General features: G+C 42.4%; 1 protein-coding gene across 2 annotated transcripts; it reads left to right on the top strand.

Moving 5' to 3' along the window:
• Positions 1 to 4,808: 4,808 nt before the first annotated feature.
• LOC124035276 (zinc finger protein 131-like) lies at positions 4,809 to 18,718 on the top strand. 2 transcript variants are annotated; one of them, XM_046348727.1, is made up of 9 exons: positions 4,809 to 4,946; positions 6,156 to 6,291; positions 6,511 to 6,612; positions 6,791 to 6,935; positions 15,096 to 15,204; positions 15,363 to 15,557; positions 15,761 to 16,136; positions 16,896 to 17,026; positions 17,140 to 18,718. In XM_046348727.1, the coding sequence occupies exons 2-9, from the start codon at positions 6,171 to 6,173 to the stop codon at positions 17,641 to 17,643; spliced, it is 1,683 nt and encodes a 560-aa protein (XP_046204683.1). In that variant the 5' UTR covers positions 4,809 to 4,946; positions 6,156 to 6,170; the 3' UTR covers positions 17,644 to 18,718. The 2 variants fall into 2 exon arrangements, with proteins under 2 accessions (XP_046204683.1, XP_046204684.1); XM_046348728.1 differs by lacking the exon at positions 4,809 to 4,946 and adding an exon at positions 5,044 to 5,191.
• Positions 18,719 to 22,180: the final 3,462 nt, after the last annotated feature.

Below are 22,180 nucleotides of genomic sequence, written 5' to 3'. Positions count from 1 at the left end.
TTCCTCTCTGGTGCTCAAGGGCACTCCTGTCACCATCATTACTCACACCTGCCTTCCCCCGTCACCCTGCAAGCGTATTATTGGACTCACCTGGACACAATCACCTGTTTATTACCTACCCTATATTTGTCGGTTCCCCAACTCTGTTCCCCGCTGCTGCATTGATTGTCGTCTGTCTTTGTATACCGGTGTGCTGGCCCTGTTCCTGTCTTGTTCCGTGTCTGTACCTAATTAAATGTTGACTCCCTTACCTGCTTCTCGACTCAGCATCGGTCATTACACAAATAAATGTGATATTTGAGGCTTTCTCACCCCAATTGATAGTACAATGTAGTACACTGAATATACACACATATACAGTGCCTTGCGAAAGTATTCGGCCCCCTTGAACTTTGCGACCTTTTGCCACATTTCAGGTTTCAAACATAAAGATATAAAACTGTATTTTTTGTGAAGAATCAACAACAAGTGGGACACAATCATGAAGTGGAACGACATTTATTGGATATTTCAAACTTTTTGAACAAATCAAAAACTGAAAAATTGGGCGTGCAAAATTATTCAGCCCCCTTAAGTTAATACTTTGTAGCGCCACCTTTTGCTGCGATTACAGCTGTAAGTCGCTTGGGGTATGTCTCTATCAGTTTTGCACATCGAGAGACTGAAATTTTTTCCCATTCCTCCTTGCAAAACAGCTCGAGCTCAGTGAGGTTGGATGGAGAGCATTTGTGAACAGCAGTTTTCAGTTCTTTCCACAGATTCTCGATTGGATTCAGGTCTGGACTTTGACTTGGTCATTCTAACACCTGGATATGTTTATTTTTGAACCATTCCATTGTAGATTTTGCTTTATGTTTTGGATCATTGTCTTGTTGGAAGACAAATCTCCGTCCCAGTCTCAGGTCTTTTGCAGAATCCATCAGGTTTTCTTCCAGAATGGTCCTGTATTTGGCTCCATCCATCTTCCCATCAATTTTAACCATCTTCCCTGTCCCTGCTGAAGAAAAGCAGGCCCAAACCATGATGCTGCCACCACCATGTTTGACAGTGGGGATGGTGTGTTCAGGGTTATGAGCTGTGTTGCTTTTACGCCAAACATAACGTTTTGCATTGTTGCCAAAAAGTTACATTTTGGTTTCATCTGACCAGAGCACCTTCTTCCACATGTTTGGTGTGTCTCCCAGGTGGCTTGTGGCAAACTTTAAACAACACTTTTTATGGATATCTTTAAGAAATGGCTTTCTTCTTGCCACTCTTCCATAAAGGCCATATTTGTGCAATATATGACTGATTGTTGTCCTATGGACAGAGTCTCCCACCTCAGCTGTAGATCTCTGCAGTTCACCAGAGTGATCATTGGCCTCTTGGCTGCATCTCTGATCAGTCTTCTCCTTGTATGAGCTGATAGTTTAGAGGGACGGCCAGGTCTTGGTAGATTTGCAGTGGTCTGGTACTCCTTCCATTTCAATATTATCGCTTGCACAGTGCTCCTTGGGATGTTTAAAGCTTGGGAAATCTTTTTGTATCCAAATCCGGCTTTAAACTTCTTCACAACAGTCTCAATCTTGGACCTGCCTGGTGTGTTCCTTGTTCTTCATGATGCTCTCTGCGCTTTTAACGGACCTCTGAGACTATCACAGTGCAGGTGCATTTATACGGAGACTTGATTACACACAGGTGGATTGTATTTATCATCATTAGTCATTTAGGTCAACATTGGATCATTCAGAGATCCTCACTGAACTTCTGGAGAGAGTTTGCTGCACTGAAAGTAAAGGGGCTGAATAATTTTGCACGCCCAATGTTTCAGTTTTTGATTTGTTAAAATAGTTTGAAATATCCAATAAATGTCATTCCACTTCATGATTGTGTCCCACTTGTTGTTGATTCTTCACAAAAAAATACAGTTTTATATATATTATGTTTGAAGCCTGAAATGTGGCAAAAGGTCGCAAAGTTCAAGGGGGCCGAATACTTTCGCAAGGCACTGTATTAATTTATGAGTGTGAGATATGGGGGTTGGTTGGAGTGTGTAAAGCAAAACTTTACAAACAATGGCAACACTGCCATGTTGCACTGAGCCTTAATGCTGTTGGAAAACCACATCAGTGTCTGACTTTCAGCTGTAGCAGATGCACCTCCCCCAACTTCACTCTTCAACTTTTTATTTATTTATTTATTTTTTATTTCACCTTTATTTAACCAGGTAGGCAAGTTGAGAACAAGTTTTCATTTACAATTGCGACCTGGCCAAGATAAAACAAAGCAGTTCGACACATACAACGACACAGTTACACATGGAGTAAAACAAACATACAGTCAATAATACAGTATAAACAAGTCTATATACGATGTGAGCAAATGAGGTGAGATAAGGGAGGTAAAGGCAAAAGAAAGGCCATGGTGGCTATTCTGCCCTTGAGTTGCGTTCCCATGCAAAACTAGACAGATAGCTAACAACTAAGTCTTCAATAAAACTCCCAAGGCGTGACTTTTCTTGAATGAATATATTGAAAACGTTTATGTTGTAAAACTGCAAAATACAGAAAAGAATATACTTTAGTATTCAATTCACACCGACATACTGTAGCTGTACATTAAACATTTGAAGTTGCATAAATACAAAGCACGTGCTAAGCTAAGGTACCATGCATCTGGCATGATGCCAAACCATATAGCTAATTGTTAACCATATGGTAATTGGCTCCTTTCATTACTCTAATAATGTATAACCATCTATGTAGAATAACAAAGCATATTACACTAGAAACAGTAACAAAACTACAGTATTGTATATTTTACAATTCGTTTGCATGACGCATGAGCAAAGTAATACAGCTAACGACATACATTAAAGGCATTGCAATTTGTGAGTAAATGCAACCAACATTAATATGTAAGCAACTCTATCAATAACAAGATTATCATCATTAGCTAAATGCTTGAATCGAACTTACAAACAAATATTTTTCCAAGGCTGAAGCGTGACAAGAAATAACTACATTGAAAGACCTGCACCGTAGCGTTGTTTGTAGCTGTTTCTATGCGTGCAAAACAAATTCTGTACTTCCTGTTTGCGTGGTCTTTCTAAGTACCAGAAAGCGCCACTAGGGGGCAAATAACACCATTGAACACAATGAAAATCCAATTTAACCATTGTAATAAAATAATCTGTTACCTTCTAACAGGATGGCAGCACCGTGGCAAAGTAAATACAATATAGCAAGTAAAACACTGGAATGGTAGATTTGCAGTGGAATAATGTGCAAAGTAGAAATAAAAATAATGGGGTGCAAAGGAGCAAAATAAATAAATAAATAAAATAAATACAGAGGTAGTTGTTTGGGCTAAATTATAGGTGTATTATTTATTATTATATATAATATTATTTATTATTATAATTATATATATAATTATTATTATTATATTATTAATTATTATATGTACAGGTGCAGTAATCTGTGAGCTGCTCTGACAGCTGGTGCTTAAAGCTAGTGAGGGAGATAAGTGTTTCCAGTTTCAGAGATTTTTGTAGTTCATTCCAGTCATTGGCATCAGAGAACTGGAAGGAGAGGTGGCCAAAGGAAGAATTGGTTTTGGGGGTGACCAGAGAGATATACATGCTGGAGAGCGTGCTACAGGTGGGTGATGCTATGGTGACCAGCGAGCTGAGATAAGGGGGGACTTTACCTAGCAGGGTCTTGTAGATGACATGGAGCTAGTGGGTTTGGCGACGAGTATGAAGCAAGGGCCAGCCAACGAGAGCGTACAGGTCGCAATGGTGGGTAGTATATGGAGCTTTGGTGACAAAACAGATTGCACTGTGATAGACTGCATCAAATTTGTTGAGTAGGGAATTGAACCCAATGACTTTCATCTGCAGTCGGTTGCTTCACCCTGACCACTCAAACAAGCCCATTATCTGTTAAGTTTCCCAAACTCGGTCCTGGGGCCCCCCCCCCCTGGGTGCACGTTTTGGGTTTCGCCCTAGCACTACACAGCTGACTCAAATAACCAACTCATCATCAAGCTTTTATTATTTGAATCAGCCGTATAGCGCTAGGGAAAAAAACAAAACGTGCGAACAGGGGAGGGCCCAGGACCGAGTTTGGGAAACCCTGTGGGTGACAGGATGGAAAAGAGAGGGGTTTATGCTGTGTTCTCGTCGGAACTAGGAAACTAGAAAATATCTGACTTGTTAACTGGTTGTGTACGCAGCACGTTTATAAGCAGTTAACAAGTCGAAAATGTCAGTTTACTAGTTCTGATTAGCATGTGAACGCGACGTAGCCTAACATAATGTAATATATTATGCTTTGGTATTGTGTCAGTGTTAATTAAGACTGGTCCTCAGGTATTGGAAAATCTTTAATAATCCAATGTTTTATGGAATGGATGAATATGTTGATTAAAACAACATGACATGAAATCATGTTAGCACAGACTGGAGAAAATAATACAGACAGACTCACAAAAGATATGGGAAAGAGTGTTGTTGTTCATTAAAAGCACATAAAATAGTATCATGGCCATGAAATAGCCTGTCACCTATTAGCAGAAAAAACGAACAAAACAAAACATTCTCTCCATTGTATTTTGGTGTGTTTCTGTATATTTTGGTGTACTGTATGGTTGTTTTGTGTTGAATATGAAGAATGAAATAAATTGTCTATATCAAAAAAGGGGGAAGGGGCTGAGTACCGAAATGTAACTGGACCCGAGAACCAAACCAGGGGCCAGGGTTTCGATAAACCGAACGGGAGACAACCATCTGTTGCCTAGTAACGCTCCTCGGCGTCTTCTGGAGTTTGCAGTGACTGCTGGGAATCTGAGGCCCGACTGAGCGACCGCCCTTTTTAGACGAACGAGAGAAGAGCAACGCTGCAAGTGTCGGGAAAGAGCTATACGCAAAAATAACTTAATAAAGCGGCAGAACGTAACTTGAGGTATGTTTTCAGATGTATGATGTGAAATATTTCAGGCAAATTATGTCTAAATTAGGAAATGTCTCAGGAAAAAGTGTATTTTAATGCGCGATTTGATGACGTACTGGCGATGGTCAAACTCGAAATGGGGAGAGCCTTTACGGGCCTATTTGAAAGGATTAGCTTCTGTAACTTGTTGGCGAACGTTAACTGGATTGTTCGCTGCTTCTTATAACCCAGTATGTATTTGGCGTTGGTGTTATTAGGTAAACATTCTGATTAAATATATCGTTAAGTTTGATTTTACGGCCCTCAATTATAGCCCGAGGCCTTCTGCTGCAGCTAAGCATGCTAGCTACCGTTAGCATTGTCTGCTATTTTCAATTGGTCAACTTGATGCCAATCACACTGCTGTCAAACGCATGATTGGCTGAATTCGACGTCTTCTCTTTGCATCGGTAACATTCTATTGGGTAACACATGAGGTTGACGCGATTTTCCTGCCTCGAACGTTATCATATTTCATGAAGAAAAATTTTAAATACTGTCGGTCCAATTTGTTGCGAACACAAACATACGATAAACAGCTATTTCCCACATATTGCCCAAATTAGCAGATAAAGATGAAAATATACAGTACCAGTCAAAAGTTTGGACACCTACTTATTCAAGGATTTTTCCTTATTTTACTATATTCTACATTGTAAAATAATAGTGAAGACATCAAAACTATGAAATAATACATATGGAATCATGTAGTATCCCAAAAATTATTAAACAAATCCAAATACATTTGAGATTATTCAAAGTAGCCACCCTTAGCCTTGATGACAGCTTTGCACACTCTTAGCATTTTATTATTTTATTTATTTTACTAGGCAGTTAAGAACAATTTCTTACTTACAATGACGGCCTACCAAAAGGTTATGATATCTTAACTATTATTCTACATTGTAAAAAAATAAAGGAAAATCCCTGGAATAAGTAGGTGTCCAAACTTTTCACCGGTACTATAAATATTAATAAAAGCTGCAGAATGCCCAATGATAACATTATATTTAAATCTATGTTAAAATCACATTACTGTCTGTGCATCAATATGCTGTGAGCATGTTGTTCATGTTTAACTTGTTTGCCCAGATGTAATTGTACACTGAGTCCATATAGTCTGTCATTACTGGTGATGTGAACTGTGTGTTATCTCTACATGGATTTCTTCCTTGTGTGCAGGTGAGGGGCTGAGCCATGGCAGATAAAGGTGAGGGGTGTGGTAGTCAGTTCCCAGACCATTATAAAGTCATGCTGGACAAACTGAATGAACAGAGACAGCTGGACCAGTTCACAGACATCACTCTCATAGTAGATGGTAAGCTCATCCTCAGTGATGTTTGTTGAATTGCAGAAAGTGAAGGTGCAGCTTTGGCTTGTCAACTAAAAGTGAATTATATATTTTGTTAATACAAAAACAGCCTTGTTTCAGCCGTGTAGGTTAATATCCTTGTGTTAAGGAAAAATGCCCACATTGTATGAAGTATTCTATTATGTGCTGTACCGTTCATGCGTTCATCTTACCTCTGGTCTGTAGGACACCAGTTCAGGGCCCATAAGGCAGTGTTAGCAGCGTGCAGTCAGTTCTTCCACAAGTTCTTCCAGGACTTCACACAGGAGCCACTAGTGGAGATTGAAGGTATGTACTGCTGAACCACTGATGCATCCACTGATGTATGTCTGTCATCAATCAAGAAAATAAACGATAGCGCTATAGACCCTGAGAAACAAAACAAGGCCTACATCCACTTCTGACAATAACTATAAGACTATCACACAATAACCCAATGTACCCATCAATCCCCTGTGTTGTGCAGGAGTGAGTAACTCAGCTTTCCGCCAGCTGATGGAATTTACGTACACAGCTACGCTGGCTGTCAGTGGGCCAGAGGAGGTCAACGACGTGTGGAAGGCAGCAGAGTACCTCCAGATGCAGGAGGCCATCAAGGCCCTCAACAACAGGTTGGACGGCCATTATAACATCTGGACCCCCTTACTACTAATATAGTCCCTTACTACTTACGGTGCCTTCAGAAAGTATTCATACCTCTTGACTTATTCCACATTTTGTTGTGTTAGAGCAGGTATTCCCAAACTGGAATTTCCAGGGGTACGCACAATGCCATCGGGGGTACTCCAAATAAAAATGTGATTTACGTTAACGGGATCTATATGACAACTACCAGTGAAAATAGAGGGCACCAAATTCAAACCACGGAAATCTCATAATTACAATTCCTAAAACATACATGTGTTTTCTATAATTTTAAAGGTAATCTTGTTGTTAATCGCACCAAAATGTCAGATTTCAAATATGCTTTTCAGCAAAAGCACTACAAACGATTATGTTAGGTCTCCACCAAACCACAATAAGCACAGCCATTTTCCAGCGAAATACAGCATTCACAAAAAGCAGAAATACAGATAAAATGAATCACTAACCTTGAATTATCTTCATCAGATGACACTCATAGGACTTCATGTTATACAATACATGCATGTTTTGTTTGATAAAGTTCATATTTAAATAAAAAAAATCTGAGTTTACATTGGCGTATTAGATTCACTAGTTCCAAAAACATCAAGTGATTTTGCATAGCCACATCGTTTCAACAGAAATTCTCATCATAAATGTAGATGATAATACAAGTTATACACATGGAATTATAGATATACCTCTCCTTTCAAAAAAAGTTTACGGAAAAAGCAACCCATGAAATAATCTGAGACGGAGCTCAGAACATTAGCCAAATTAGCCGCCATGTTGGAGTCAACAGAAACCAGAAAATACATGATAAATGTTTCCTTACCTTTGATGAACTTCATCAGAATGCAGTCCTAGGAATCCCAGGTCCACAATAAATACATGATTTGTTCGAAAATGTCCGTTATAATGTATGTCCAATTAGCTACTTTGGTTAGCGCGTTTGGTAAACAATTCCAAAGTCACGAAGCGCGTCCACTATAACGTGACGAAATGTCCAATGATTGTCCATGTCCATGATTTTTTTCTCGCCTGATTAGCCTCGTTTCACTGCCAAAAATTAAATTAAACCAGCTAGTGTTCAGCGAATTAACAACACATGTCAAATACAGGTAGCCTAGTCAAATAATTAACATCCAGCCAGCTGCGCCACCAGAGACTGGTTTCGCGCCCAGGCTCTGTTGTAACCGGCCGCGACCGGGAGGTCCGTGGAGTGACGCACAATTGGCCTAGCGTCGTCCGGGTTAGGGAGGGTTTGGCCGGTAGGGAAATCCTTGTCTCATGGCGCACCAGCGACTCCTGTGGCGGGCCGGGCGCAGTGCGCACTAACCAAGGTTGCCAGGTGCACAGTGTTTCCTCCGACACATTGGTGCGGCTGGCTTCCGGGTTGGATGGCGCTGTGTTAAGAAGCAGTGCGGCTTGGTTGGGTTGTGTATCGGAGGACGCATGACTTTAAACCTTCGTCTCTCCCGAGCCCGTACGGGAGTTGTAGCGATGAGACAAGATAGTAGCTACTAAACAATTGGATACCACGAAATTGGGGAGAAAAAGGGGTAAAAAAAATAAAAATTAACATCCAATCACGTTAACCGTTACTCTTCTGTGAGAATTCCGCTAACGGTCCATATGTAGCCAAACGTAGCTGCTGCTCATTTCAGTTTGCTCGAAGATGCATAAATGGTTAAAAGTCACACATACCAGAGACGTGTATCAGCTCTACTGGTAGACCTGCTACTACCAGCAGAACTACACCTGCACCTATCGACAACAGAAGTTGTTCTCCTTCAACGAGCACATCCAATGCTAGCATCAGTAATTCTACATTTGTTGTTAGCCCAGCTAACATGGACACTGATAGTTGTGAATCTGATACAGCCGAAGAGCTACTGACCTCTTACCCAGGAAAGCACCGAACAACAGACAGGGTCATTGGATCATCGAAGAGGCGCAAATATGATGAGAACTACATTGATTTGGGGTTCACTTATTTTTTATTTTTTTTAGTTCACCTTTATTTAACCAGGTAGGCTAGTTGAGAACAAGTTCTCATTTGCAACTGCGACCTGGCCAAGATAAAGCATAGCAGTGTGAACAGACAACACAGAGTTACACATGGAGTAAACAATTAACAAGTCAATAACACAGTAGAAAAAAGAGAGTCTATATACATTGTATGCAAAAGGCATGAGGAGGTAGGCGAATAATTACAATTTAGCAGATTAACACTGGAGTGATAAATGATCAGATGGTCATGTACAGGTAGAGATATTGGTGTGCAAAAGAGCAGAAAAGTAAATAAATAAAAACAGTATGGGGATCGGGTAGGTAAAAATGGGTGGGCTATTTACCGATAGACTATGTACAGCTGCAGCGATCGGTTAGCTGCTCAGATAGCAGATGTTTGAAGTTGGTGAGGGAGATAAAAGTCTCCAACTTCAGCAATTTTTGCAATTCGTTCCAGTCACAGGCAGCAGAGAACTGGAAGGATAAGGCGGCCAAATGAGGTGTTGGCTTTAGGGTGATCAGTGAGATACACCTGCTGGAGCGCGTGCTACGGGTGGGTGTTGCCATCGTGACCAGTGAACTGAGATAAGGCGGAGCTTTACCTAGCATGGACTTGTAGATGACCTGGAGCCAGTGGGTCTGGCTACGAATATGTAGCGAGGGCCAGCCGACTAGAGCATACAGGTCGCAGTGGTGGGTGGTATAAGGTGCTTTAGTGACAAAACGGATGGCACTGTGATAAACTGCATCCAGGTTGCTGAGTAGAGTGTTGGAAGCTATTTTGTAGATGACATCGCCGAAGATCGGTAGGATAGTCAGTTTTACTAGGGTAAGTTTGGCGGCGTGAGTGAAGGAGGCTTTGTTGCGGAATAGAAAGCCGACTCTCGATTTGATTTTCGTTTGGAGATGTTTGATATGAGTCTGGAAGGAGAGTTTACAGTCTAGCCAGACACCTAGGTACTTATAGATGTCCACATATTCAAGGTCGGAACCATCCAGGGTGGTGATGCTTGTCAGGCGTGCGGGTGCAGGCAGCGAGCGGTTGAAAAGCATGCATTTGATTTTACTAGCATTTAAGAGCATTTGGAGGCCACGGAAGCAGTGTTGTATGGCATTGAAGCTCATTTGGAGGTTAGATAGCACAGTGTCCAAGGACGGGCCGGAAGTATATAGAATGGTGTCGTCTGCGTAGAGATGGATCAGGGAATTGCCTGCAGCAAGAGCAACATCATTGATATATACAGAGAAAAGAGTCGGCCCGAGAATTGAACCCTGTGGCACCCCCATAGAGACTGCCAGAGGACTGGACAAGCATGCCCTCCGATTTGACACACTGAAGTTTGCCACAAGCCACCTGGTAGACATACCAAACATGTGGAAGAAGGTGCTCTGGTCAGATGAAACCAAAATGGAACTTTTTGGCAACAATGCAAAACGTTATGTTTGGCGTAAAAGCAACACAGCTCATCACCCTGAACACCCCACTGTCAAACATGGTGGTGGCAGCATCATGGTTTGGACCTGCTTTTCTTCAGCAAGGACAGGGAAGATGGTTAAAATAAATTGATGGGAAGATGGTTGGAGCCAAATACAGGACCATTCTGGAAGAAAACCTGATGGAGTCTGCAAAAGACCTGAGACTGGGACAGAGATTTGTCTTCCAACAAGACAATGATCCAAAACATAAATCAAAATCTACAATGGAATGGTTCAAAAATAAACATATCCAGGTGTTAGAATGGCCAAGTCAAAGTCCAGACCTGAATCCAATTGAGAATCTGTGGAAAGAACTGAAAACTGCTGTTCACAAATGCTCTCCATCCAACCTCACTGAGCTCGAGCTGTTTTGCAAGGAGGAATGGGAAAAAATTTCAGTCTCTCGACGTGCAAAACTGATAGAGACATACCCCAAGCGACTTACAGTTGTAATCGCAGCAAAAGGTGGCGCTACAAAGTATTAACTTATGGGGGCTGAATAATTTTGCACGCCCAATGTTTCAGTTTTTGATTTGTTCAAAAAGTTTGAAATATCCAATAAATGTCGTTCCACTTCATGATTGTGCACTTGTTGTTGATTCTTCACAAAAAAATTACAGTTTTATATCTCCCACTGAGGAGACTCTGTCCATAGGACAACAATCAGGGATTCAAAATCTTATTGAGAGTGGCAAGACAAATCAGCATTTTTTTTATCCATAAAAAGTTGTTAAAGTTTCTAAGCCAAACACACCAAACACTTTAAGAAGGTATTGTGTCAGATAGAAACACATAATGGAATTTTAATAAATTTTGAATGCAATAAATATTATGGCTGAACTCAAATGTGCTGGTTGATAAGATTCCTGTATTTATGGGAAAGATGTTTTGAAAAGGGTATTTTGTTTGTAAATTGTTATGGTAGAGTTATGTCTTTCATGGAGTTATCAGATTTTTTAACAAGATCTGCTCAATCAAAGATTACAAAATCTGAATGTTGTAATTAGGAAAATATACCAGTTTCATTTGAGGACCAAGGATGTTGACAGCTGAATACAGATTGAAAAATAGTTGGGAAGAGATTTATGATGTACCGATTCCATTACAGCCCAATTTTTGATTCTTCACAAAAAATTACAGTTTTATATCTTTATCTTTGTTTGAAGCCTGAAATGTGGCAAAAGGTCGCAAAGTTCAAGGGGGCCGAATACTTTCGCAAGGCACTATATATATATATATATATATATATATATATATATATATATATATATAAAATAATGACGCAAGATTCAAGACTTTGTGCTTTTCAGAATGTTATATAATGTGCCATTCAATCATCGAAGCTCTGCAGATTTTTTGTGAGGATACAGAATCAATAGGCCATTTGGTTCAGGAATGGCTGAAAATGCAGAACATTGATCTAAAATTTACCCTAGAAATAGACTTCGTAAAAAAATTAACTTTTGGGAGCCACTTTTGGGAACCATTTTTTCAGGACCCAGTCTTTCAAAGATAATTTGTACAAATCCAAATAACTTCACAGATCTTCATTGTAAAGGGTTTAAACACTGTTTCCCATGATTGTTCAATGACCCATAAAAAATTAATGAACATGCACCTGTGGAACGGTCGTTAAGACATTAACAGCTTACAGAGGGTAGGCAATTAAGGTCAGAGTTATGAAAACTTAGGACACTAAAGAGGCCTTTCTACTGACTCTGAAAAACACTAAAAGAAAGATGCCCAGTGCCCCTGCTCATCTGCGTGAACGTGCCTTATACATGCTGCAAGGAGGCATGAGGACTGCAGATGTGGCCAGGACAATAAATTGCAATGTCTGTACTGTGAGATGCCTAAGACGGCACTAACAGGATGGACAGCTGATAGTCCTCGCAGTGGCTGTCCACGTGTAACAACTCCTGCACAGGATCGGTACATCCGAACATCACACCTGCGGGACAGGTACAGAATGGCAACAACAACTGTCCGAGTTACACCAGGAACGCACAATCCGTCCATCAGTGCTTAGACTGTACGCAGTAGGCTGAGAGAGGCTGGACTGAGGGCTTGTAGGCCTGGTGTAAGGCAGGTCCTCATCAGACATCACCAGCAACCATGTCACCTATGGGCACAAACCCACCGTCGCTGGACCAGACAGGACTGTCAAAAAGCACTCTTCACTGGCGAGTCGCGGTTTTGTCTCACCAGGGGTGATTGTCGGATTTGCGTTTATCGACAAAGGAATGAGTATTACACAGAGGCCTGTACTCTGGAGCAGGATCGATTTGGAGGTGGAGGGTCCGTCATGGTCTGGGGTGGTGTGTCACAGCATCATGGGACTGAGCTTGTTGTCATTGCAGGCAATCTCAACACTGTACGTTACAGGGAAGACATCCTCCTCCCTCATGTGGTACCCTTCCTGCAGGCTCATCTTGACATGACCCTCCAGCATGACGATGCAACCAGCCATACTGCTCGGTCTGTGCATGATTTCCTGCAAGACAGGAATGTCAGTGTTCTGCCATGGCCAGCGAAGAGCCCGGATCTCAATCCAATTGAGAAAGTCTGAGACCTGTTGGATCAGAGGGTTAGGGACTATTTTTTTGCTGAGTTTTACTGTTGGGAGATCTGGAGAGACCGGGTCAGTCAATTAATAATATACTAATACTCTTAGTAAAAGTATTTATCTTCAACTCGCAGTCTGTGGATTCAATTAGATTTAGATTAGAATTTCTATGTTAAACATCACAGCATAGTTGAAAGATGTGTGGTGTGTAGAAATCCAAATAGTGTGGCCAGCAGAGAGAGGTGGGATGGGCTGAGGGAAGCTGAGGGTTGGGATGTGTTCTGGGGACATTATTGGGATTTCTGAGAGGGAAGCTGAGGGTTGGGATGTGGAACTGGAGATGGGTGGGATGGGCTGAGGGAAGCTGAGGGTTGGGATGTGGAACTGGAGATGGGTGGGATGGGCTGAGGGAAGCTGAGGGTTGGGATGTGGAACTGGAGATAGGTGGGATGGGCTGAGGGAAGCTGAGGGTTGGGATGTGGAACTGGAGATAGGTGGGATGGGCTGAGGGAAGCTGAGGGTTGGGATGTGGAACTGGAGATAGGTGGGATGGGCTGAGGAAGCTGAGGGTTGGGATGTGGAACTGGAGATAGGTGGGATGGGCTGAGGGAAGCTGAGGGTTGGGATGTGGAACTGGAGAAGGTGGGATGGGCTGAGGGAAGCTGAGGGTTGGGAGTGGAACTGGAGATGAGGGTTGGGTGTGGATGGAGCTGAGAGGGAAGCTGAGGGTTGGGATGTGGAACTGGAGATGGGTGGGATGGGCTGAGGGAAGCTGAGGGTTGGGATGTGGAACTGGAGATAGGTGGGATGGGCTGAGGGAAGCTGAGGGTTGGGATGTGGAACTGGAGATAGGTGGGATGGGCTGAGGGAAGCTGAGGGTTGGGATGTGGAACTGGAGATAGGTGGGATGGGCTGAGGGAAGCTGAGGGTTGGGATGTGGAACTGGAGACAGGTGGGGTGGGCTGAGGGAGCTGAGGGTTGGGATGTGGAACTGGGACAGGTGGGATGGGCTGAGGGAAGCTGAGGGTTGGGATGTGGAACTGGAGACAGGTGGGATGGGCTGAGGGAAGCTGAGGGTTGGGATGTGGAACTGGAGACAGGTGGGATGGGCTGAGGGAAGCTGAGGGTTGGGATGTGGAACTGGAGACAGGTGGGATGGGCTGAGGGAAGCTGAGGGTTGGGATGTGGAATTGGAGACAAGTGGGAGTGGAGTTGTTGGGTGGGGTATAGAATGATGGTCAAAGATAAAAGTATAAAACAAAAAGTTTGCTTGAATGACACCGAGGGACAGTGTTTTTACAGCTAATGCCGGGTTTGCCTGAGGCTGATGCCGTGCAGGTGTTTGTACACGTGCATATACACACACTCTCATTCAAATGTGCACATACACATACACATACACATACACACACACAGGTAAATAGTGCCATGTATGCACTCAAACATATTCAGTTGGCCCTGTGGTCATGATTTTTGTTGTCCTTGATGTCTTTGTTGTTTTTTGCATTGTTGTTTTCTGTTTTGCTTTGTCTTCCTCTTTAAAAAAATATATTTTGTTGGTTGTTGGAGCATGGGGGGGGGGTCTTGGGGATGGGGAATGGGAATGGGATTTTTTGAAATATATTTTTTTTACTGGGGGGAGGGGGTCTCAGATGGTTGAGGGGCTGCTCTTGAGGAACTGTGGGGAGGGATCTTGGGTTGTTGGTTGATGGATCGCTGTTTCTGGTCCCCGTTTTTTGACCTTGTGGTAGATCTGTCGACATAATAATAATGCCCTTGACCAGGGTGTTGGCCCTGGTTGCTTCTGTGTGTCATTCTGGATGGGAGTCTGTTAGATTACTAATGTGATGTAGTTGTTGAGTGGCTTGACTGCGAGTATATTATATGTTTTAAACATTCAATAAACAAAAATGAAACATTTTACATTCAGGCTCTAACACAACAAAGTGGAAAAAGTCAAGGGGTGTGAACACTTTCTGAAGGCTAGCCCCCTTTTTGTGTGGTGTTGGTTTCTAGTCTTGTTTAATGGTATCTGTTGGAATGTAAAGTACTTTGAATGAATATAACCCTTTCTCTCTCTCTTTCTCCATAGGTTGGGTGATGGCACCCTCTTCCAGCTATCCCAGACTCTGGTGGCGGGGAATAGCAAGGCCAAGAAGCGGAAGATATCTGAGATTCTTCCCTCAGTGGAGGGGGAGCAGGTTGGAGATCTACAATGGCACATTATGTTTGTAGTTGTTGTAACATAAAATCGCATGAAGTGCAAAAAAGTGTCCCAAATGATCCTCATCATCCTCTTCATCATCTGTCCTTTCCTCCTGATATGTATTGCTGTGCTGACCCAAGTCTGTCCTTGCAGGTGGAGATTGAGGTGGAGATCGGAGAGGGTACCATTGAGGTGGAGGAGACGGGGCTGGAGGAGGTGGTGGACGCTGCTCGGAACACCCAGGCAGTCTCGGATGACTCTGCCCTGGCTCTGCTTGCTGACATTACCAGCAAGTACCAGCAAGGGGGGCTAACGCTGCACGTCCTGAAGAAGGAAGGACTGAAGGAGGTAAACAAGGCACTCTGTTTCTCTGTTGCACATGTAAAAACCACACACTTGGAAGGACCGTGACCAACCTTGATTCAAAACAAAAAAACAATTATATATATAAGAATATATTTTGTTGACGTTTCCAATCTTTCTCAATACAAGTCATCCTTTCATCTCAATGCATCCATACATCATGGTTGGTGTGTGTGTGTGTGATCCAGGAGATGGTGTATCAGGAGGAGACGGTGACACCTCCCAAGACTCTCGAGAGTCTGGAGATGGTCGAGGTCCAGATCTCTCAGCTGGACAAAATGTTCCGCTGCAACAAATGTGACCGCAGCTTCCGCCTCTACTATCATCTTAAACAGCACATGCGCGCCCACATGGCCGCGCTGGACAAGCCTCATGCGTGTTGCCACTGCGGGAAGGCGTACACGCGGGAGGGGGCGCTTAAACAGCACCTGAACACGTTACATTATGAGGCGGAGGAGCTGTCGCGCAGCCAGTCCCAGAAGAAGAAGACACACGTGTGCGAGTACTGTGACAAGCAGTTTGACCACTTTGGACACTTCAAGGAGCACTTACGAAAGCACACTGGTAAGAGTTATCAAACCAAGAGGGATTAATTCAGGGGTTCATATTTGTAGAAGTGCCTGGGTTAACTATACACTGAGTGTACAAAACATTAGGAACACCTGCTCTTTCCATGATAGACTGACCAGATAGATATCCAGGTGAAAGCTATGATTCCTTATTAATGTCACCTGTTAAATCCACTTCAATCAGTGTAGATTAAGGGGAGTAAAAGGGTTAAAGAAGGATGTTTAAACCTTGAGACATGGATTGTGGATGTGTGCCTTTTTAGAGGGTGAATAGGCAAGACAAAAGATGTGTGTCTTTGAACGGCTTATGGTAGTAGGTGCCAGGCACACTGGTTTGTGTCAAGAACTGCAACACTGCTGGGTTTCTCACACTCAACAGTCTTCCGTGTGTATCAAGAATGGTCCACCACCCAAAGGACGTCCAGGCAACTTGACACAACTGTGGGAAGCATTGGAGTCATCATGGGCCAGCATCCCTGGCATGGACTTTGTAGAGTCCATGCTCTGACGAAATTGAGGCTGTTCTGTTGAAGGTGTTCCTAGTGTTTTGTATAGCTGATGTGCATTTGTAGTTTCGAGGCAGACTAAAACATAGCATCAACAACACCTTTCTTCTCTCTGAGTGTCATCTTTGATTGTGCATTGATGAGTGAGTGACCTGTTCTTGTGAGGTGAATATAAATCAGACCACCTTAATAGGATCTCCTGTGTTATGCAGTGGATGTAATAAGTAGTTTATCCCTTGTGTGTGTAGGTGAGAAACCGTTTGCGTGTCCAGACTGCCATGAGCGCTTTGCCAGGAACAGCACATTGAAATGTCACATGGCTGCCTGTCAGAACGGCGCCGGGGCCAAGAAGGGACGCAAGAAACTCTACGAATGTCAGGTGCAGAGAACGCTTTTGTTTTTTCCTGATTTATAAGGAGTCAAAATTACCCATCTAACCCTGAGTAGGGTATATGCTGGATTGTAAAAGGACCTCTTCCCCCCCCTCCCCAGGTGTGCAGCAGTGTGTTCAACAGCTGGGAGCTGTTTAAAGACCACCTGACGACACACACGGGAGAAAAGCCTAACCATTGCACCATGTGTGACCTCTGGTTCACCCAGCCCGACGACCTCCGCCGACATCTCCGCGACCTGCACGGCGTCACAGACGACAAGCTGATAACCCAGGAACTGGTCATTGCCGCCACTACAACGCAAGAGGATGTGACCAGGGAGGGGAAGGGAGGCAAGAGGGAGACTCTTCTACTAGAGGACGGGATAAGCGTGGAGCATGTTACCGTGGAGCCCGTAGGTGTGGTAGCATTGGTGGAAACAGCCATGTTGGTGGATGGGGAGGTGACCGAGATGTGTGAGGAGGACATAGAGAGACTGAAGGAAGCGGGTGTTGAGATCCGGGTACTGCAGGTGTCAGCAGAGGGACAAGTGAACTCTGAGATCCAGGTGGAGGGGAGCGAGGTGGAGGTGGAGGAGGATTCGCAACCGGCTATTGCTGTATGAAGCGGGAGCGGGGCACATCTCAAATCATACCCTATTCCCCATAAATACACTGCCTTGGCTCTGGCCACAAGTAGTGCACTGTATGGGAATAGGGTTTTATTTTAGATGTGCGCTGATTTTTGTCAAACTGGAAAAGCTCCCCCTTACCCTCTTCACCCTATGAAATAATAGGGTAACAGACAGACGAGGATTGGATGTTACTCTTATTTCTAGAGGGTATTTATTTGGAGCCTGATGTCATGGCTCTGTCTTCCTCTGTCTGTGGCAGAGAGAGACCGGCTGAATGCCATCACAATGAACCCGTTCAAGGTTTCGTTTCAATCTTTTTTCTTGTTGCTTTCTTTTGTTTTTTACACTTTAGGATGTACATTTGAGATGATCAATATTACTTTGCTAAGACAATATGCCATCTATAAAGATCCCTACTCATTTCTATGGTGTCACCAGCCGACACCATTTATTGATTGGGATGCACCGTGTGTTAAACTGTCATATGGCTGATATGCCTCACTGATGACGCCACATATTTCCCAGTTTGAACCCATCTGAAGCACACCTCTGTTTGTTGAAAAATAATTCAGAGCTTGACTAAAGAAAGAGCATCTTTATTTTCTTAACCTTTTAATCAGTTTGTTTATCAGAATAATAGCTGTTAGCGTGCTTACGTTTGCCCCCCCCCAATTCCCTGCTTGACTTCCTGTCTACCTCTTCCTACTTCCTGTTCTGACTGCAGCCCACTAAACACTGGGTTTTATGTATGACACTGTTACTGCATGATGCTCCTCAGAAACAGAAGTAAGTATTAAGTGAACACGTTTTGTTTGTTTTTATTTGACACATGTTCATAGTTGTATTGTTTTATATGTACAGAGCAATAAAGAAGTGATGTAATCAATACATTTGGAATTCTCAAAATGTTTCCATACCAGTATTTCTTACAATGCTTTCAAACATGCCTTTCTGAGACGTGGAAGGACTGAAGATTAGATGTTTAGCTTACGAAACATGAATAATGAACCCCCCAAAAATGTATGTATGCTTGTAAATATAAATGTGGCTGATGTAAACCACAGTGGTTCTGTCTGTTGTTGTTGTTTACTGCGTGTCTCTCTGTCTGTCACTCCTCTTCTTCCACCACAGCAGAAGGACCTGGATAGGGCAACATAAAAACAGGTTCATATCAACAGTGGTGATGATGGCGTCCAGAACACATTGTCATCCTCAAGGAAACTGCTTACTGTAACCTTTGGTTATCCTGCCAGTGCCTGGTCAAATAGGGTTAAGGACATGTGGACAGGGAATTTGGACTATGATCTTCCTAATGGTTATCTTCAAAATGTTGACTCGGAACTACTGGGGCCCCATCACTGGCTACCACATCGTTGGCTGTTGGCATCATCCTCTGATTAATCTCTGGCAGGAGGAACTCAATGCAGGAATCCAGAGATGATGAAACCGGAGAGGCTTCTGAAGATGTGTTGGCCTGGCTCTCGTCCCCAGTGTTGGTGATAGTCTCATCAACAGCGAAGTTGCCTTCCCTGGTGTTGGTGATGCTCAGATGGAGTGCAGTGGTGGAGGTGCTTTCCTCTGCCCTAGAGATACTCAGGCCGACTGTCTCATGATGGTGTTTTTGTTTCTTGCAGACCGAGTGGGCATTCCGCACGACTGCTTTGCTTAATATAAGGAATTTAGAATGATTTATACTTTTACTTAAGATATTTAAGTATATTTTAGCAATTACATTTACTTTTGATAGTGAAGTATATTTAGAACCAAATACTTTTGGACTTTTACTCAAGTAGTATTTTACTGGGTGACTTTTACTTGAGTAACTTTCAATTAAGGGATCTATACTTTAGTATGACAATTGGGTACTTTTTCCACCACTGATGCTAAGCCAACTTTACTGAAGCATATAGTGCATTCGGAAGGTATTCAGACCCCTTGACTTTTTCCACATTTTGTTACGTTACAGCCTTATTCTAAAATTGAATAAATAATTTTTCCCCTCATCAATCTACACACAATACCCCATAATGACAAAGCAAAAACAGGTTATTAGAATTTTTTGCAAATGTATGAAAAATTAAAACTGATGTCATATTTACATAAGAATTCAGACCCTTTACTTGGTACATTTTGAAGCATCTTTGGCAGCGATAACAGCCTCGAGTCTTCTTAGGTATGACACTACAAGCTCTGTCAGGTTGGATGGGGATCCACAGTTATTTTCAGGTCTCTCCAGAGATGTTCGATCGAGTTCAAGTCCGGGCTCTGGCTGGACCACTCAAAAGACATTCAGAGGCTCAGAATAAATTAGAGGAAAAACAAAAAGAAATGGAGTAACTTATTTAAGAAACTCAAGTGTAATATATTATAAAAAATAAAGCAAACTGGAAAGAATATGGGGACAAATGCACCAAATGATATTTTAATCTTCAACATAGAAATGCTATCAAAAATAATTTACTGAAACTTGTTGCAAATGAAGGAGTTACCCATGATTGAACAAATGTTGAAAGAGGAAGCAAAGTACTTTAAGCATATGTTTTTGTTTCAGTCTCCTCCATCTCCTCTAACTGAAGTTAATTGTATGGATTTGTTTCTATGAATAATGTAAAATTAACATCTTTACAGAAAGACTCATGTGAAGGCCAAATTACAGAGGAGGAACTTCTTGATGCAATTAAAGCCTTTAAGGATGGGAAAAGTCCAGGGCTGGATGGCATGCCAGTTGAGGTATACAAAACCTTTTTTGATATACTCAGAGGACCATTACTGGCATCTTTTAACAACTCGAATGTAAATGGTAGATTATCAGACACTCAACAAGAAGGTCTGATTTAATTTTTCCTGAAACAGGATACAAGTGGGAAATATAAAGATCCAGTCCATTTAAAATATTGGAGGCCCCTTAAACTTCAGTTTTTTGATGCAAAACTTCAAGCAAAATGTATAGCTCATAGAATTAAAAAGGTATTGTCGGACATTATTCATTCTAATCAGACAGGTTTTTTACATGGACGATACATGAGAGATAATATAAGGAAAGTACTGGAAACAATAATTGTTTAACACTTTTTTGGTTACTTCATGATTTCATACATGTTATTTCATACTTTTTATGTCTTCACTATTATTCTACAATGTAGAAAATAGTAAAACTAAAGAACTTGAATTAGTAGGTGTGTAGAAACTTTTGACTGGTACTATATAGTATATATATTAGCAAAACAATATATGGGGGATTGGAAGTGCTCCAGACAATTACATTGATGGGAGCTACAATCTATCTGCAATATTAAAGCTGATTTAGCCTCTAAAATAAAAAAAAAAAAACTACATTCAGAGGCTTGTCCTGAAGCCACTTCTGCGTTGTCTTGGCTGTGTGCTTAGAGTTGTTGTCCTGTTGGAAGGTGAACCTTTGCCAAAGTCTGAGGTTTCCTCCTCCCTCTGTACTTTGCTCCGTTCATCTTTCCCTTGATCCTGACTAGTCTCCCAGTCCCTGCCTCTGAAAAATATCCCCACAGCATGATGCTTCAACCACCATGCTTCATCCTAGGGATGGTGCCAGGTTTCCTTCAGATGTTACGTTTGGCATTCAGGCCAAAGAGTTCAATCTTGGTTTCATCAGACCAGAGAATCTTGTTTCTCATGGTCTGAGAGTCCTTTAGGTGCCTTTTGGCCAACTCCAAGTGGGCTGTCATGTGCCTTTCACTGAGAAGTGGCTTCCGTCTGGCCACTCTACCATAAAGGCCTGATTTGTGGAGTCCAGCAGAGATGGTTGTCCTTCTGGAAGGTTATTCCATCTCCACAGAGGAACTCTGGAGCTCTGTCAGAGTGACCATCGGGTTCTTGGTCACCTCCCTGACCAAGGCCTTTCTCCCCCGATTTCTCAGTTTGGCTAGGCAGCCAGCTCGAGGAAGAGTCTTGGTGATTCCAAACTTCTTCCATTTTAGAATGACGGTTTTTGGGGGACCTTCAACCTTCCCTAGATCTGTGTCTCAACACAATCCTGTCTCTGAGCTCTACAGACCTCATAGCTTGGTTTTTGCTCTGACATACACTGTCAACTGTGGGAACTTATATAGACAGGTGTGTGCCTTAACAAATCGTGTCCAATTAATTGAATTTACCACAGGTATCACAACAGTGAAGTGTAAGGGGCAATCATGTTGTAGAAACATCTCAAGGATGATCAATGGAAACAGGATGCACCCGAGTTCAATTTTGAGTCTTATAGCAAAGGGTCTGAATACCTATGTACATTTTTAATACATTTGCAAAAATGTCTAAAAACCTGTTACACGTTGTCATTCCGGGGTATTGTGTGTAGATTGATGAGGATTTGTTTTTTATTTAATCAATTTTAAGCCTGTAACGTAACAAAATGTGGAAAAGTCAAGAGGTCTGAATACTTTCCGAATGCACTGTATATCACTCATTGGCTTATCCTTCTGTTGCAAGCACAGATGTACTATTCACACGGATCCTATCAGAATCCCTCACCCTTGACCCATCCTCCTCTACTTTCTTC

The sequence above is a fragment of the Oncorhynchus gorbuscha genome, linkage group LG05, assembly GCF_021184085.1.
Source record: "Oncorhynchus gorbuscha isolate QuinsamMale2020 ecotype Even-year linkage group LG05, OgorEven_v1.0, whole genome shotgun sequence".
NCBI classification, from domain to species: Eukaryota; Metazoa; Chordata; class Actinopteri; order Salmoniformes; family Salmonidae; genus Oncorhynchus; species Oncorhynchus gorbuscha.
The sequence above is the reverse complement of the archived record's forward strand: the minus strand, read 5'-3'. Positions and strand labels throughout refer to the sequence as shown.

What these genes read in the sequence shown, in the direction of transcription:
- LOC124035276 (XM_046348727.1), top strand. Translation starts at nt 6,171, where the DNA reads ATGGCAGATAAAGGTGAGGGGTGTGGTAGTCAGTTCCCAGACCATTAT. An exon ending in CATCACTCTCATAGTAGATG is followed by an intron (nt 6,292 to 6,510) that starts GTAAGCTCATCC and finishes TCTGGTCTGTAG; the next exon opens with GACACCAGTTCAGGGCCCAT. An exon ending in ATCAAGGCCCTCAACAACAG is followed by an intron (nt 6,936 to 15,095) that starts GTTGGACGGCCA and finishes CTTTCTCCATAG; the next exon opens with GTTGGGTGATGGCACCCTCT.